This window comes from Rhagoletis zephyria, unplaced genomic scaffold (genome assembly GCF_001687245.7).
Source record: "Rhagoletis zephyria isolate East Lansing unplaced genomic scaffold, Rhagoletis_zephyria_1.1 Rzeph_scaffold_00018, whole genome shotgun sequence".
NCBI classification, from domain to species: Eukaryota; Metazoa; Arthropoda; class Insecta; order Diptera; family Tephritidae; genus Rhagoletis; species Rhagoletis zephyria.
The window spans coordinates 515815-535404 of record NW_016157102.1 but is presented as its reverse complement, the minus strand read 5'-3'; the positions used below and the strand labels follow the sequence as shown (position 1 = coordinate 535404).

The following is a 19590-nucleotide window of genomic DNA, read 5'->3' as shown; positions in this document are numbered from 1 at the left end:
TAATACATTTTTCATAAATAAATTAAATTTTTATGAAAGTGTTAGCAAAATTTCAGTGCATCTAAAGTTTCTGAGGCGTTGTTTACTTTTACTTGAGAATTGTCAAAATCGGCAAATCCCAAGTAGCGGTTTCTGTAACGTGCCAGATTTGTCCGCTACATCCTGATGTGATGAAAAGAAAAGCTGACAGCACTCCGCAAGGTTGCAAAATATGTTTGAAAAATATCTTTTTGGAAGGAACTGCTTTACACTGTCAAGAAAGAAATTGCCAAAACTCAACGCTTTATTATACTAATATTCATTTTTTTTAGAGTCTTATTAAAAAGTTTGCAATTTAAGGGAAACTTTGCAGAACTTTTTTAATTTTTGTAAAAAGTATGATCCAAAACCTGAAATCTACCACATTGTTTTGAAATCTACCACATTTTACCACACAGAATTTTTTTGAAGTCCGATCACTGATTGCATAACTGGCAAACACAACAACAAAATACATGGAAAACAATATTTCCTATTGCTGCACAATATGTAACGTCGAAATACATGCATACATCTTGCACAAACGCGACCCTGTGCTAGCTGTTTTGTTGTTGGAACGACTTTATATTTCTCTCATTTCGCTTACTTCATTTTCTTTCTGTATCTTGTTATTGTATTTGGCAGAGAATTTCGCTGCTTGTTGCTACCTAGGTGTCGTACTCTTGCAAATTTAGAACAGTATTTTTGCATTTCGTGCAATCCGTCCAACATGCAAGACTTCGAGAATACCCCTTATGTGCTTTGAAATCAAATACAGGATATTTCGTTTAGCTGTATATGCTTTAATGCACTTAAGCGCCCTACCTCAGGATTCGGTCCAAAAACGCATTACCTCAGCTGAAAATGTATTGAAAATGTGCTTTTTGAGTCGGCAGCTGAGATAGGGCGTTTTTGAACTTAATTATGAGATAAGGTGCTCTTCAACCAAATTTTGAAATAGGGCATTTTCGAACTGGCTGCCGAGAGAGGTCGATCTTCTACTCAGGTGTCGACATAAGAACACTTAAATTTCATCCGAGTTAAATGTATATAGGAGGAGCCATCTCAATATTCGCATGTATTAGGTAGGGCCCCCTACATTATGCGTTCAATAATGAGTCGATTACGCGAAATTTGGCCAACCGCGTACTTTACAAACGCAAGAAGATAATTTTTTGGAGATGATTGCCAGCAAATGAGTTACATATTCGGCCAGACTGTTCCTTCAATTATGGTAAGCGTGATGGTGTTGTCAAACAAATCGAGGGATCAGAGGGCTCAGCGTGGTATTCCCTTAGATTCTGATGGACTCACTGGGGCCATATTTACGAAAATGGTGTCAAAACTCATGTCGATAATATGAAGAGAAAACCGCATTGTATAAATGTATATTCGTGTTATACACGATAAATGAAGTTTTTAGGTTTATTTTCCGTTCCTTTCAGAAAGCGCTTTCATTGAGAGTCATTTCAGCGCAGTTTGTTTGACACCCGCAACAGCGACTTGAGCAACAACACTCAAGACTCCTCAAAGCCGAAAAATTCGCAAAAGGCAACGACAGCAGCACTTGCTTGGACATTTTTTGTCAATCTTTATTTAAAATTGTACACACACGCCACAAGCATTCATACTCTTCATGAAGCAAATAAACTCAAGCAAACAAAAAATTTAAAAAAGGTAAGCGACCAAATTCGAGTTGGCATAATAATGAGAACTCCTTTGCTCCTTATACGCCTGACCGTAAATTTAATTGAAAATCAGCAAATGAACCAACGAAGGCGACTTCAGTACACATAAAATAACACCAAATCTGGACAAATCGAAATGATGCGACAATATTTTATTTTTTTTGTATATTTTATTTGCACAAACAGCTGAAAAGAAGTCAAGCACGTAGCGCAAAAATTAAGTCAAAGTCGTGTAAGCAATGAAAAAAAAGAGCGACTGTCTTGTCGGAGTCTCAAAGATTAAAGCTGTTGAGCTGTTGACTACATTTCACGCGCTCGAAGTACTACTCGTGGTAGGCTTTGTTGCTTTCAACTGCGTTTCTTGAGTGCCTTTCTTTATCGATAGTTTCTTTTTCATTTCTTTGGCTTTTTTCGCGCTTATGCTTGGCGTCATTTTTAATTCACTTGAGTTCGCTTCGTATTGTTGTGGCGCGCACTCGAAAATCACCCGCCAGCAGGAATAGCTCCTCAGCTTCAGCAACAATTGACCACGGCTGTNGCTTGCCACATAAAAGCAAACCGTTGAAAATTGTTGAAATCGGTCTTAAATTACGGCCGCTTTTCATATAACAATAAATTTCAGAAATGCTTGAAATTTCAATATGTCGAACTTTAAGGACGCTAATTTACTTAAAATGTATACACCCCGGCTTATCATGTAGCGGTAGCTTTCGGCAAGGTGGAAAACATATCTTTAATACTTGCGCCGGGTATTTAATGTTCGGCTCCGCCCGAACTTAGACCTTCTTACTTGTTTTTTTTTGTGATTTCCATGCATATGGTTGCAAGTACGGCAAGGAATTCGATCCGGATTTTTTAAGTATCCGAATAATCCGGATATTCGAATATCTGATTAACAATTCCTAATAACCGTATATCCCGAGAGCAAAATTAACGGTTATTAACCGGATAACAGAAGATAACTAAATTAACCGGATGCCCGGATTTTATGCGCATATACGAATATCCGAACGTATGTCCGTATATTCGAGTGTGCGGATAATCTCAGCCCTAGTGTGCGAAGTCTTAAACTGCGTAAATCGTAATCCTACTCTCTACTGATTTCCTCTTCCATAGATATTTTGCTAAAATTTATTATCCTTTGGCACTTAATGAAAAAATAAATAAAAAAAAAAACAACATGCAAATGAATTCCCACCTTGTCGCAAAATTCGATTACCCGATTCATCGAAAGTGCTCAAAATTAATGAAAGAAAATTAAATCTAACGAAAGAGTTATTCGGCCGCGCGGTTATAAGGGAGAGTGTAGTGACAATGGTTGCACGATTATCGAAGCGATTAGCGGAATTGCTGCCACCATTTTTTGGGTTCGAATATTAGAGCAACAAAAACGCATGCATGGGAATAGGTACGCTCCATCAGGTTTTTGTGTGACGCAGAAGGGACATAAAAAAGGGAAAAAATGAAATGAAATTTACAAGCATACAAAAACGTATCCAAAACAACAATAACAATGACAATAACAGAAACTGACAATATTATTTCCCATTGCGAGGGTCCCATTGGGCACAACAGTACATGTATGTATGCATACTTGTAAATTCATACATTTTACATACATATGTATGTAAGTATGTATGTAAGTAGTTTCATTTGTCTCAATCGATCATTAGGCACGTAAATATGTTTACTTACAAACACAAGACACAAAGAAAAGGATAGCAGCAACGAAACACAAAGTGTCCTTTACTTTACACCAACAAAAAATTTTTAGATAAAAATCTTGTTTGCCCTTTTCGAGTGTCACAGCACAACGCAGGGTAGAAATGAGCGAAATAAAAATCCAGACAAACTAAGAAAAAAAAATAAATTTTGTGTATGCAAAGATGGGCGGTGAATTGGAAACTCACGTGACACATTTGTGCAAGATGTATACAAACAAATACATTTGGAACCACATTTATGTTCAAACAAATTTACATTTATGTACATGAAACTAGGTTCTTTTATGATACACAAGATATACGGCGGCGAGAATGTAAATAGGGAAATGACATTTTAGCGATTTGTGGCTCTTTTTTGCTTTGTTACTTTCTAATGAAAAAAAAACATAAAAATCAAAATTTCAAACTTTGTAGAATATTAATAGAAATTCAACGAAATTTAACAAATTTTGATAAGAATTTTAAACTTTTTAATCAGATTTTTTTTGAGTGTGCAATTATTAGTCTGTTCGACAAGCTGATTTTCAAGAACGCCCTATCTCAAACGAAAATACATTGAAAATAAGCTGAAATAGGGCGTTCTTGAAAAGTTTTCTGAATTAGGGCGTTTTCGAGCTGACTGCCAAGATAGGTTGATCCTCCACTCAGCCACCGATATGTAGGCCATCAAATTTTCGTATGATAAAGTGCAAGTTTGATTCTCTGATATGATATTTTTTTTATGAAGTTGTCATGGCATTCCTCGTGTATTAAAGATGGCAATGAAAAAAATATTTATACAAAAAGAGAGTACAATTCATGGAGTTTAAAAGAAAGAGTTGAAAGAAAGCCTTCTTGGTGCTCTTACCCGTCACAGCAAAATAGGAGTTTTTTTAACGTACTATGTATGCAAAAACTTAAGTCATACTTCCCATTGTTCAAATAAAGCCTGAACGAAATATTTATAGTTTGTTCAAAATTGAGAAACGAATCCGAAATCCACCCGTCACTCTTGAAAAACGTAAATTTTCTGTGTAAATTATATAATTAAGTTTTATGCTTTATCAGTTTTCGCATTCAAATTTTGATGTAATTTGGTCGATTTTGCTACTTTTTATACAAAGTTTGAAATTTTGACTTACATGATTTTTGTTAGACAACGAGCTACACTTTCATACAAAAATAACAAACATTAAATAATCGAAAGGTAGAGAGAGACAAAGGATGTTAAAATGTCTCTTCCTTATTTATATTTTCGCCACTGTACATACAAGTATATATGTGTGTATGTATGCAATGTATGTGCATGTCGCCATTTAGATCGCTTACAATTGTCAACCAAACGCAGATGGCGCTCCCAGTTGAGCGTTATAAAAACCAACTCTATTCCTTGGAAACTCGCGTGTCTAACAGTCGATTTGGGTTTTTATTGGCACAACAGAGGTCAAGTGGTGGCTTTGAGTTCACCCCCGCAAGGCGATATTTTTTCAATCGCATTTATGCATCTACTGTGTACCCGAACTTATTTGTTTTGCTACATTAATATTTGCTTATTTGCGCTTATTCATCGCATTTCAGTTTGTTTGCCGCTGGGACGGTGGCGCTAAATATTTGTTTAATACGTATCAGCACATTTTTATTTCTTCTAAATACTACAAATGTATATATATAACTTTGTATGTATGTTCTTTGATTTCATTACAATGATTTTCCCACTTTTTTGTTTTCGCAAATCCCTACTTCACTTTTTATTTAAATTTATTTTCCCCCATTTTCATACTCACCATCCTTTGGTGGACTCGAACAGGGCGGCGCATAACTGCCTAAGTGATAGCTGGAGTATGAGTTTTGATGCATAGGCGGGAAGGGATAACCTAAGGCGCTGCGTGGACTTGGAAACCCAGAGTCTTGTCCACCTTGTGGTCCAAAATGTTGATAGCCACCTCGTATGCCGCCGTAACTGAAAGGATAATTGCAAATTTGGAGTCTATCAAAATACATTATTTGGAAATTATAATTCTGATTTTATTTATTTTTCACTTTTATTTCAACATAGATTAATTAAAAGAAGAAAACTGATTAAAATAAAATATTTCACTCAAACAGGGTTGAGTTTATGAAATTCCTGCTCGTATTTTGTCTGTAGTGGTATTCTGCTACTATGTTAGCACGGCCGAGTAATCATAGTCAAATTATGTACAGTAGTCCAAAAAATTATAGCCGCACCAAATTTTGGCAAGTTTTAATATATCATTTTGTTGTTATTTAATTTTGGTTAGTTTTTTGTAGTTCATTCTTTAACAACATCCATGTAAATACAAGCTTGAAGGCAGTGTCACACGATTGGGTATTTGCCGAAATTTGGTGCAAATCGCATCGCAATTGTGTGATTACCCAAATATTTTTCTTTATCCCAATCACGAAAAATGATTTGTTGAAATTTTTCAATAGAAAATGGCTGTATTGTACCAATCTTTTGACTATAAAAAAACAATCCGTATTTTTTTATTTTGTAACAATAGCCCAATGAAAATGCACAAATCTGCACAAATGTACCAATCGAGTGACACTACCTTAAAAATTTATGCAATTTAAAAAAAAAAAAATCAACAAATTTTCGTAAAAAGTTTTTAATTAGATTCTGTGTATGCAGTTTCGAGGCCCATTGAATCTAGTAGAATAAAGTACAAGCTTCAAATGGCTAAAAATTACTTTTGCTTTTTAAATTTTTTTAAATTTGTGAAGAGTATAGAAACAAAATAATACGGATGAAATTTTACAAAACAAAAAAATGCAAAAGTAATGCAGCAGAATATACATTTAAGAACTAAAGACTTTTTATTAGTTACATATATGTAAATGTCGCAAACTGGAATAACTTTTCTATTTGACATCAACTTTTCTCCAGGCGAGATCCAAGATGACGTTTAAATTTTCGGGGCTGGGCTACGTTGGATATTTTCGTTTTTTTCAAAGAAATATTTTTTTGTAACAATTTTTTTTTGCACGTTACTCTTTTTCTTCTTTATTTTATTTATATTTGTTTCTTCTTCTTTAGTATTGTGAGCTAATGTTTTCAGCGCGAAGAATAATACAGTGAATTTTACATCGCATTGAAACGTCTGTACTGAACAGTCGTCCGCTTCGCATATCCACTCGAACAGTTGGGTCGTGTATTCGTCGGATTAAATCGACATTACTTGATATCGAACGAAAAGTATCGAGTAGGTAGTTGTATTAACTCGTATCGTTGCATCCCTAATTTTAAGTATCCTTCTATTTCGAATACAAGTCATACTTTATGAAGTAAATGCAATCTAAAATCAAGAAAGTGTATGGGGAAGCGTATGTATGTATTTCGATTGAAGTTTATTTGGTATATTTGATTTAATTTTTGTAAACAAATTATTTCATATAAAAGTCCGGTGACCCTACTGAGTCATTCAGTTGCATACATAACTTTGTTGGAATACCTTGAGAGCACAAAGTTCAAGTTTCAAATTCGTGTGTACATAATGAATACATAATAACGCAAAACTTTTTTATGACTTCATTAGGCTGGCTCAACTGGTCGAACTTTTACGATTTACAGCACTTCACGAAACTCTATTAGGCAGTGGAGGCTAAAATCGATAGCTATATATTTAGTAAAAGTGGCGAAGGCATGTTCTATGTGCAGATGTTCACTTATGCATTAAACATACATACAGGCATATACATACATATACATATAGATACTTTTATATGTTAAATAGCGCCATTTTCTCTTCAAGTTAGTCCATGTTCCTATGTTCTATGTATAAATAAATATTGTACTAACACCTCGTAAACATAAAACAAAAATTGTGGGCGTCCAGTAATGACAGGGTCCAGGGCTGTATGTATAAACGTACATAGCTCATATCGAAAACACTTGAGTTGACCACAATAAATTCTCAGCAACATTTGGTGACCGCAAGCAGAGAGCTAGCTGCCAACACACAGCTGAAGTGCAGGTGGCGATTGTTGTTGTTGCGGTTTTCGTTTGTACACCCTGCGGTCAATACAAAAATTTTAGAAAAAGTAAAAGAAATGAATAATGACAAATGGCGGCAAACTGATGAAAAACTATTCATACATACAAAACAAAAATATGAATTGAAAGAACTTTGAAGAGAAACGGCCAACATCATTAACTAAAGAACGAAAAACACTCAAAGCAAATTTGTAGGTAAAAAATTTATAGATTGACTGCTCACTTTATTGATTAGTCGATTTATAGTTTTATAATAGAATAGAGTTTTGAACTCACAGTCTGACTTATACCTTTTGTGCGGCTTCACGCATGTTTGCCAGAAACTTAAATCATAAAACGCGGAAACGGAAGCGGCTGGCTGCCATGCAATATCGGCGTTCATGCACACAAATGACCATGACTTCAATGTACATATATATGTATGTATGTATATGCAGCACTGTGAATACATTTAAATTGAATTTGCAAACATAAATTCATATGCTCTTTTAAATTATGTATGTATGTATGTAGATATGTGTATATTATGTACGTATTATGTATGTCTCATTTCATATCACAGTTACAACCAGTGTTGCCGTTTTGATACCAACGTATTTAAATGCACACATTTTTGCAATAAATTTGGAGGGCTACCTCTTTTTTCCTCAGTGTAAATTGCGATATATTTTTATAATACCCTTTGGGAATAAAAATGCAAATTTCGCAATAATTCGGAAACCGTAACCAAACTGAAAAAAACTATTGCTCTATTCACACACATTGCTCGGTACCGCAGGCTTATAGTAGTCAAAGAATAAAAATAAAATGCATAACCTAACGCAGACTGCAAGTTATAATTTTCTCATGGAATTTCCTCAAAATTTTCCTTGTTTTCTTAAAAAATATATGAATATACTTCTACATACCTGTGACTTTAACCTTTAAGTACCGACGTGCTATTTTAGTTAAAACAAATTTCAAAATGATATTATTTGCAACTTATATTTTTTTATTTATTTTTAAGAATTTTCATTTAAAGTGTAGTGCGATCTATAACAGAAAGCACAGAAATAAAAATTTGAAAATTTGCACGAAGTTCACAAAAATGAATCAGACTTCAAAAAATGTTCGTCAAAATTTCAAACTATTTATTCAGAAGTTTTAGAAAATTCTCGAGTGTAATAAAGTGCAAGTTTCAAGTCACTAAAGATTACCGTTGATTTTTTAGAAGTTTTTTTGTCGAGGGCGTTCAGCATTTTCTTCCATATAACGTACGAACCAAATCTATTTTTATTGTATTATAAAAAATAGATATTGCAGTCTCAAATTCATTGGGAGAAAAACACATTTATCTTAGTAATCTACATTTATAAATTATCAATAGATGAACAACAAAAATAAAAATTAGAAATAAAATCAACCGTTTTCTTGAAAATAATAAGAAAAAGTCGTACCAAAAAAAAAAGTTACATAAAAAATCAAAACAGCCACTCTACACGAACGCTTCCGAGCGACTGCCGGAGGGGTAGAGAGAAGCATGGGGGATACGTCTTCGCTCATCCTCAAAGTGTATGTAAGACCACACGTCGGTACTTAAAGGTTAAAGAAAAATGTCTCCAAGTTCTTTTCCATAGTCTATTCACAATTGCATAGTCTTCTTCCGGCAACACTGCGCATCAGGTCTCTTACTATTTAACCGAGTTGGCCCAAACAAAAATTCTTGATCGATTTAGTGCCATTTCCTCAAGTAAGGCTTAACATTTATCTGCCCTTTAAACACAAATTTTGTTTTGAAAACAAATATTAAAGCCTTAACGATACTAGAAAAACTTCGCTTCAACGAACTTCAAAAAATAATTTTATTGTACACATTTAGCTTTAAGATTTTACTAACTACTTTTTCATAAACATATACAAACATATTATTTTATGTGTTCGTTGCGAAAGAAATATAAAGAAATAAAAAAAAAATAAGACTATCCTTATTTTCGAATTTCTACAGTTCTGGTAGGTGGCGGAAATTCCAAGAAGTTGGTTTCCCTGTGTAAATGTATTTGAGCCACCCAAGCGGTTAGCTTTATATATTTCCGTCTATATACAGTGAAACCTCTCCTAACGGACACCTCTATTAGACGGNCTCTATTGAGCGGACGCGAACCTCTTATCAACGGACATTAAGATTTCTTTTCATAACAAATCAAACAAAAACCTCCGTTGAGCGGACGCGAACTCCTCATAGGCGGACTACTAAATGGAAAAAGGGGACTTCCCGCATAAAATGTGATTGTTATGCACACATTTAGTTTGGTTTGCGCAGTGGTTTAGGTTCGTTATTTGAATTATCAGAAACCCTTGGAGAATCCAATTCCAATTCTGATGAATTTATAACAATAGATAATAACAAATACATGGACTGAAGATTTAGATTTCTGGTTGGATTTTGTTACTGATAAAAACATGAAAACTATGGATGAAAAAGGTCAGTACCTGAAAAAAATTAAAAGTAAAACTTACGTCAATCGGCAATTTCCCAGTTTTTTATGTAATGAATCTATGGAGTTATGTAGTTTATAGACTGAAATGTAATATGTATTTATTTTTAGTTTGTTATTACTTAATATGTACTTACGCTCATAAATGAAATATGCACTTTTGAAAAAATACATACACATTTTTGTTTGAACGATGTAATATCAATATCTTTTATTAAAATAAGAAATAGTGACTATTCAATTAATTAAAACATTAAAAAGTTCTAAAATAAGCTTCCCTTCCATTGAGCGGACACCTCTCTTGGGCGGACAAAAAATGACCGACGGTGAGTGTCCGCCCAAGGGAGGTTTCACTGTATTAGTAAGATTGTAATTTTCGAGATTTCTTTTTAAAACATATATTTTCTTATGCAAAAACAAAATTAATGATTAGGATCAAAAAAAAGTATGGGTTTACTACTATATAGCGGCAATATGGTAAGTATCAACCCGCTGCGTTAAAGCGCAAAAGGTCGCCAAGAACTACGGAGAGTAGGCTTATGATCCGTTCTTGTAGGACCTGAACTATTTTGTGAATTCTTCTAGAGCAAACCCATACCCATAAACCAGTGAGTTCTGAGGAGTTGTAGAAGACCTTTGACAGGTCATCCCTTCGTTAGGAAGGACATTAACAGGTCTTAACCATCTCCGTTATTATAAGCACGACGCACAGTGGTCTGAGTGTGGCAGAAAGTCAAACTTTCGAAATGTCTCCAACTATTAATTAAGTGGTTGGCTAGACGCTTGACCAGTAGCATTCAAAGGGCACTTGGTGTCGCAGGAATCTTATTTTTACGTAAAAATACGAAGAGGCATTTCACGCCATCAGCACTGGTAACTGAATGATTGGTTATGTTGGATATTTTTTTTTCATATTTAATGCCAAGTTTCATGTTTTCATTATTTTTCTTAGTCCTTTCGGAGTTTAGAAAATTTCTGTATATAATTTAAAGCATTTTCAATGACTTTATAGGGAGTGTAACCTATTTAGCGTCTACGTGCGCCATTGGGAATACAACGTTCATTAAACCCTGAGTAAACTAATGAAATAAGTTTCACTGCTAGAACTTGCTAGCCGGGTGTTTATCTTTCATAGGCTGTGCGCTTTACTTTCGCAGATCCCCATATAAGCTGTGGCAAAAAGTAGTAATTGGGATCGGATTTTACAGAAATCTGCGACGTAATGCGTTTGACTAGGAATGATGAGGTCCAAAAATTGGCAAAGATTGGCGAATTTCCTCGCAAACTATATTGAGGCGCAAGTTTGGTAGAAGTTATCCGATTATAATAAAATTCGGTTTTTATAAATTTGGTTTTTATGACTGGTGGGCGTGGTAATTGGCCGATTTGGACCATCTTTCAGATTTAAGTTTTTCTGGTTAAAACTAAGATGCAAACCGAATTTTATTAAAATCCGATAAAATTTATCATTTCCGCCGCTAGTTTATTAGGCGTGGTAGTTTGGAAATCTATGCGATTTCATATACATTTACACTCTGAAGTAAAAGCGGAGTACAATTGCTACTTTTTGCCTTATTTTGACATTCCGACATTCACCAAGCTATACTCATATTTTAATAGAAGTGACTGTTGAATTTACTTAGTTTTTTTTTTCACTAAGCAACACTAAATATTGTATCGACCACGAGCAAGAACTTTTTTTAATTTGAATTTTTCGGGTATTTATTACAATGATTTGCTTTCGGTGCATGAAAATGAACCATAAACATCACTTAAATTAATCTAAGGGCATAATAGTAATTAAGAACTTCCTGTCGCAGCGATTGCAGCCAATGCAAAAGGAAGCAAAATTCTAATCGAGAGATCGCCATCAAAAGTCAATGAACAGTCGTCGGACGATTTGTGCCCTGTGCCCGTATTGTGCACTGATTTTGAGAGCGATACGCAGGGATATACATACATACATATGTACATACATGCATGCACCATAAATAAATCACGCACGGAATATTTACAACAGTTTTAATTGAATCTACGCAATGCTACGTACATACATTTCCGTCGCGTTGTACACAGACAAACACTTGCATTTGTACGCTCTAACTAATCTATACATATTTACTCGTTCATTTAAATATGTACGCGAATATATGTACATACTACTTAAATATGAATATGAAAATATTAATACTCGAGCGGACATTGCAATTGGAAAAAAGGAGCAAACTCGAAGAGGAAATCAGGGCACCACTCATCAGCTGAGTTCATAAATTTGTACGAATTTTTATGGCGCAAACTGTTTATATGTATGTGTGTGCAACGAAATAGGCGACACTTAGTTTATTAATATTAAAAATAACCATAAAATGTGGACAAAAACGATGCCTGCCCGTAAGGCAATGTGGGGTGTAGAAATGGTGGTGTTGCGGTCGCCAGCGCGCCAACGCATAATATTAAATAAGATTTTTTTCTTTTTCTCTTTGTGTGCTTTGGGTACTTTTATTATTAATTTACGCGCATTTCCGCACTTTCCGTGCATACGTAGTTGCCACCAGTTCAAATTATGTAGGAAGGTGTTCAAGCGACAATGTTTGTGTGGCTGCTGGGTCAGGCAGCGAGTAGATAATTATTTGAAATGCCCGTAGTGGCAACGGATTATAAATATATTCGTATGTACACAGTCGGCAAAATTTAGAAAATAAGAGGCCTTCTGGGTGCCTTTGAAGCGATAGGCCTTCTCTTCTCGATTTTCTACTCCTCTTCATTTTTTATCGAATGGCCAGATTCAGCTGCCCTTAGAAGGGAAAAATTCACACGAAATAATATTTGCAACAGTTTGAAACACCGATGCGTCTACTGCCATTTTTAGTAAAGCTTCCAAAGAGAAAATTTAATTGAAAAATCTCTTTCTGAGGGCGCTTATTTCGCAACGCGTCTCATTTTGCCGACTGGGTATCCTTTCATCTACTTAATGCCTTCCATTTATATTTTATTTCTATTTCATAAGCAAACTTCATTAACCCCAGCCCCAGTTGTGTGGTGGGTGCGTCGACGACCTTGTGCGTTTTTCTTTGGTTCGTCGCTTGCTTTTCCTGGCGCAAATGTCGTTTGTCATTTGTCCAACACTATTGGTGGCAATTTTTCGCAATGCTTTGCACTTTTCACGCGAAGTATGTAATTTTTCATAGCAGCGCCTGCGCTTATAGTATTTTGCCACTACTTCAATGATAACAAAGAAACAACCATATTTTCAACTTTTCTAATTTGTGATTTTGACAGACTTGCATATGTTAATATATTATAAAAATAGCCCTTAGGTGCCTGCTACTGCTGCCTTCAAAATATTTATGGCTCAGTAGTGCAATTTTCTTGGCTGAAATAAATTGGCTGAAAATTTATAATTGCCGCCAATTTATTTTAACTTTTCCGTTGTATTTTCAATCGTTTTCTGCCATTTATTTCGGGTTAAGATTTCGTTTCCCGACATTTTTAATGTGAACGTATTTATATTCATTTTATGCGTTTCTTAACCTTCCGTGTTGTTATCTTAGCACTTGTTCACTTCTTTATTTGAAAATTTTTGCTAGTATATCGTATTTCCAGTTTTTTGTTTTTTTTTTTACTGCAGAATTCGCCACTATCTTTTTCTCTGTTCATTGTCAAAGATCAAAAGAAATAGTTTACATTATTTCTGTTGATTGAAAAATAAAAATAATATCCGAGCTTTAGTTCCTTGAGAGCTGCAAACTATTTTAAGAAAATATGGTTTTAATTACTTAAGCGTTTTTTTTATGTTTTTTTTTCTTTTCTTGCAGCTAGATTATCGGAGCTGTCCAGCTTCGTAATAGCCACGTAACAAGCATACAAAAAGTTATGGGTCTCTCGTGTCTAAATCTGTCTGAGCTGCAGGTCTTTTAAATACTTGAACTTTTGATATTTTAAAGTTGGACTGTTGTTTCAGCGAACAAAGTATATCCTTCTGAGCGATAGGGAGTGTTTTCACACTTGCAGGTATATTTTGCACTTTATTGATAATATATTTTACAACTGAGGATGTCTAACTACAAAGTAATTTTTAGACTTCTGGCAAGATTTTATTTATTTTTAAGAACTAAAAATGTACCTCAAAATAAAAGCCCCTCACTTTCCTTTTGGGAGGGTATCAAAAATTCTTAAACTTTTCTAAATAAAGCCCTCTGTAAATTTATTCAATTTGACCAATCATAACACTTCACTTCGACACCGTTTTTTGTATGGCAAAAAAATTCGTAATACAGTCAGAAAAAATAGTATTAAAAAATCTACGCGAACTCTCAGCAACTTAAAACTTGCACTTTATTATTATTAGAATATAATGGGCTCATACTCAAAATGTAAGACGTTAACATTGAAGCGAACCAAAATCATAACTGAAAACGCATCCATAATGAGTTATTTGACCAGATATTTTTATAACTATGAAATGCCGACATGGTGGATAAAATAGCCTTGATGCCAGTAAATAGTTCGATAAGAGACAAAAGAAGCCAAATTCCAAGCACAAAACATCATATTATCACTGATGGTTCCAGGGGAATATGTCGGTATATGACAATGCAAAAAGTTATCGCACATCTTCTGAGTTTTAATATGCAAAATCTTCTTCAATTTACATGAGGACAAAAATAACAATTGAATCGGTGAGTTCGACAACCGTACAAGTCCAAAAATCAGTTGAGTTCAAAAACATTTCAACTCACTGACAAGTACCGCTTTCTCCTCATTTTACGGGTGCAATCAGCTGAGCTACGTTAGCGGAGAAATGAGTGAAAACCCGTGCATGTCCGTGACTTGTACTCTTTTTGATTTCAACAACGAAAACCCGATTTTGGACTTGTACGTTTTTCGAACCCACCGAATCAATTGATTCCAAATAGCTATACATTATATGCAAACTAAAGCAAGGAAGAAATTCTCTAAAATTACCTCAAAGAAGACGAAAAACATGTATTTGGTGTTTTTAATAAAAAAATTTTCCCTAGCAGAGGTGTGTATTTCCCTAGCAGAGGTGTGTATTTCCAGATGCATATCGTTTCCTTAATTCACAAAGGCCCTAACGAACATTTTTTTTTATTTTACAGGAGAAGCAAAAAACATTATAAAAAGAGTATCAAAAACAGGTAGACTTTATAAAAAGTGGTATGTAACTCGGTTTTTTTTTTTTTTGGTACTAACACTTTAAACTTTTTATTGAAGGTGCATTTTAATCCATCCTACCAATTTATGAAAAACGCAGTTTCGAAAAAAGTATTGGTTAGGGCCTTTGTGAATTTGGGTAACGATATGTATGTATGTATGCGTACCTTCAAAGGCTGAAATTGGTATTAAAATGGAGCTATATATCATAAGCGTGATGCAGCTAAATTGCCCTTTGTTAAATCTGTTGCTAAGGAGATACACTGAAAAGCATTTGACATTTAAAAATACTAAAGCTCTACATTGAAATGTACCATCCTCCAATAAATAAAGACTAATTCGCCACGACAAGCCTCCTGCCTTAAAAAGGTTTAAATTTAATACATGGAAAGTGTTATCCGTACAAAAATATCATTTTTTCTATGCTTGTCTGCCGGTTTTTTTTTCTTAGGAACAAACACTTTTACAGATTTAAAGCCCAGTCAAGGATACATAAAAAGTGACTTTCAGAATCACGCCACCTTCTGTAGAATAATATAAAATTTCTCAGAAATTCCCATAAATCAAAACTTTTCATCAGCGAGATATTCGGAAGAAGTTCATTTGATATAATGTGATCATTCTTCGTAAGTGTTGATTGCATCCTCTAAAAATTTGTCAAAATATTTTCAAACTAAGACTTTCTTAAACCTCTCTCTTGTGATACTTTCTCTGACTTACATGTAGTTTAGAAATTAAGCCCCGTTCAAAACCATTTTGATTGGTACCCTCATTGTAATAATTCATTGAAATTATTGAATAGTTCGAATTTATATTTATAAACAGTTGGCAACCTCTTTCGTCTGACACTTATATTGTGATACATACGTATGGATTCAAATTACCTAATTCCTATAATTCAAGTCGAATTTGAATTTTTAAACATGTGGAAACCATGCTATACATATGTAGCTTAGAAATAAAGCCTTTTCGAGACACTTTCGATTAATATCGTAATATCTCATTTAATTATAATACAATTGTGTATTTGAATTTAGTTTTAAAACAACAACCCTCTTCAAATACCTCAGAAAATTCTGCATGTTCATGCTGAACATTTCAAAACAACTTGAGTATAATTAATTTAAATTCGGCTTTAAATAAAAAATGTTGGCAACCCAATTCAAAATATTTTCCAACGATAACCTCATTCTGGGTTATCGAATGGATGCATTCAAAGTGTATGCTTCGTTCGTATCTATTCACATTTAGTGATAGCATTTTCGTAGATTTCGCGAAAATTCGGACTACGACGGATTCAGTGATAGCGCTGATTAAACCCCTTTCGTCCGACGACACCGATATTGTGAGCATATTCCAATCACCTAACTCCCTTAACTCAAGTAACATTTGATTTTTTTGTTAACAGGTGGCAACCTTCCAACTTTAGCTTAGAACTAAAACCCTTTTCAAAAACATTTCCATTGGTGCCCACATTTTAGTAATTTAATTGAATTAACTGATTTTAATTTTTAAACGGGTGGCAACCATTGTAAAACACCTCAACACTTTTGTAAATGTTCAATCTGCAGGTTTCCTATTAATCTTTAGTATGACACCCATATTTTAGTTTTTCAGACTCTTCAAACAGGTGGCAACCCTTTTCAAACAACTTTTCCTCTTTGATGCCTCTTGGCATCAATTTTTTAACATAATTTTCAAATAAATAATTCCCTTACTTCAAGTTGAATTTGATTTTTTAAACAGGTGGCAGCCCACCTCCATGAGTATGGAAGTGATTTAATATATCTGCATACCAAGCTCCAGTACTCTATCACAAATATTTCCTGAGATATTCAGTCGGTAAAAATTACGTTTGTATGGGGAGGTGCCACGCCCCCTCGTCTATTCAAGATTAAATCGATTAAAGAATATCGTAAACTTCCCAAAAGAAATAAGAACTAAAGGGGGGGTATTTAATATTCTTTTTTTAATTTTAGGAGGGTGTTTTAATATTGTGTTTTTTCAATAAGAATAGCCGAGTGGTTAGAGGTGCGATGTACCACTCCAGAGGACCCGGGTTTAAGCACTGGTCAAAGCAACGTCTCAAAAAAATATAAAAAAAAAAGTTTTTCCTTAACAGCGGGCGCCCTTCAGTAAACAATAGCAAGCCTCCAAGTATATTTCTGCCATAACAAAACTTCTCTTAAAACCTAACTCTTTAAAACCGCCAAAAACAAACAAAAAAAACACTAAGGCATAGCCAAAGTAACTCACCCAGCGGCGGCATGTTGCTGCAGCTCTACGAACGCCGATTTGCCGGGCATTTGTGCGCCTGGCGTTCCGGTTGTTGTTGTACCACCATCCATATACTTGGGAGTGTGCGGTGCGTCGGGCGCATCCATGCCGGATTGTGGTGTACTGGGAGGCCCCTCATAGGGGCTCCCTAAGTCAGTAAAATTAAGCGTGTTGGCGCCTATCGAGGCCACTTTATCAAGAATTTTGACGGCTTTTTGGGGGGACGCGTGCACGAAATTAAAAATTCACAGCGTTTTGTCAAAAGTTAAAGGTTCACTTTTTTGCTCACTTTTATTCACTTTATTTTTAATTTTTGGAAAAGTGTAATTTAAACAAAAAAATGCAAAAAATTTTTGCTAGCACAAAATTGCAAAAAAAATTTCGAAATAAAGAAAATGTAAGTGTGTCGATATTTTCCTCTTTTATGAAGTTATTTTCCTTGCTGATGACTTTACTGTTATTGTTATTGTTGTTCTTACTTTCTACTCGTTCCTTACTGTTTCTTTTTTATTATCGTAAACAATGACACACGCACGTTAAGACGAAAGTGAATCAATTTTTTTTCGAACAGCGTATTTTTTAATTGCAACAACAGTGCCGCCACAAGCCACCACACTACTTTTCCAACAACACTTTTAATTAGCGTATAATTTGTGTCATTTTACTTTCTGCATTGCAATTAGCGATTTGCTGCGCGACGGCGACGGCGGCGGTGGCGGTGGCGATCGCGAACGCTCTTCAACGAAAGTTTCTTGACGTTTATGGGCGAGTGTGTGAGTGCGTGCCTTGATTTTGGCGTGGGCGGCAAACTATGTGGTTGGTTGACTGCTTGTTGTGAGGGGAGGGCTGTTGATTTGGCTGGGCACGTGACTTTTTGCAGCGATTTTAATTGTTTCTGATAGTCGATTAAACTTTTTTTGAGGCCAAATAGTTTTGTGTTAAACCGCAGATTTAAGCACTTGGTGAATGAAATTTTGTTAAGTGAAGTATCTTTTTTAGTTTACTCTTTTCCTCCTATTTTGGTTTTGGAATTATCTTATCAAATCACTTAAACGAACTTTTTTCAACTCATCCAGTTCCCTGTGTCTTTTGTGTTAAGTTAATTTTATGGAACCAGCGTTATTATTTTTTTTACTTTTTCTGACTATTTTTAGGTTTTTTGATTGGAGTGTAAAAAAACTGCTTTGTTCGAAATATTTTGTTTTAATTTATTTTAAATAAAAAATCGATTTTTTTTTTGTCATAGGTTTTTAATTAAGATCAGCACGTACTTTTTCTGTCCTGTATCCGTCCCCGGTATATTTTTAAGTCAACAAAATCACTAACTTTTTTTTTCGTTTTTTATGTATTTTGAACTTAAATGCACTATTTCAAGATTAGGAGCATTCCAAAATTCACCTCGGTCTTCAATTGAATGCAGCTGAATTTTTTAAAAGATAATTCACGTTTTTTAATCTCTTTATATTTTAATAAGCTAAGCTTTATTTTTTGATTAAAATTGCAATCAAAATCCGCCGCGAAAATCGCGCAATTGGAAGCGTTAACACGACGGCGGCGTTTACACTCGTCTAAGCGCGTTTTCAATTCTTCGAGGTAGCCACCACACACAGTAAATTCACCCGTCGATTCGAAACACTGCGAACGAATTGTACGCGCGACCAACCACAAACAAAGTGCGTGAACGACTAGGTACGAGGTGATTATGTGATCATTTGCTGCGCTGCAAAGACGCCCGCGAACACTGAATGCCGCTCGCTGCTCGCTCCAATCCGACGATGACGATGACGACGACGCCTGCCAGTCCGATAGCGTAGCCAGTTAGTAAGCCAACGGTCCGGAAGACCGGCTAAGCAGCGCTTGCTATACTGGTTTTCACAGTGGCTGCGGAGCGCTGCAGATTTTGTCGCTTGTCGCTGTCGCGTGTGCGAGCAAGCTGAATGCGGCTGAAGCTCGTGTGAGTAAGTGCGCGCACAACAGCTGCTGGTGGACTGGAAAAACTAGTTAACATTTATTCCAGTTATTCGCGCTGCAGTCCGACAACCATACATCACTGGAGAGAGTGCGAGTGCGAACGCTGTACAACGGCGCGCAGCCACTCGTACTCACAGTGCCTACTGCAGCTTGCTCGCTTTGGCAGCGCGCCAATCAGACATGCAGCAGAGCAGTGCCGTTAGTTGTGCCGCATGGCGAATCGGCGCCACGATTGGTGGAAAGAGTGCGGCCACACCTGAAAACAAATA

The 19590-nt window shown here is 35.3% G+C and overlaps 1 protein-coding gene across 2 annotated transcripts in view; it reads right to left on the bottom strand.

The window, feature by feature from the left end:
- The window catches only part of Dll (homeotic protein distal-less), a 94645-nt gene extending 75514 nt beyond the window's left edge, over nucleotides 1–19131 (bottom strand). For both annotated transcript variants that reach the window (XM_017613772.1, XM_017613780.1), the window contains exons 1-2: nucleotides 17330–19131; nucleotides 5194–5369 (exon numbers count right to left, since the gene is read on the bottom strand). In XM_017613772.1, the coding sequence (XP_017469261.1) occupies nucleotides 5194–5369; nucleotides 17330–17457 (304 nt within the window). In that variant the 5' untranslated portion in view covers nucleotides 17458–19131. The remainder of the gene's footprint in view (nucleotides 1–5193; nucleotides 5370–17329) is intronic.
- Between the last annotated feature and the right edge of the window lie 459 nt (nucleotides 19132–19590).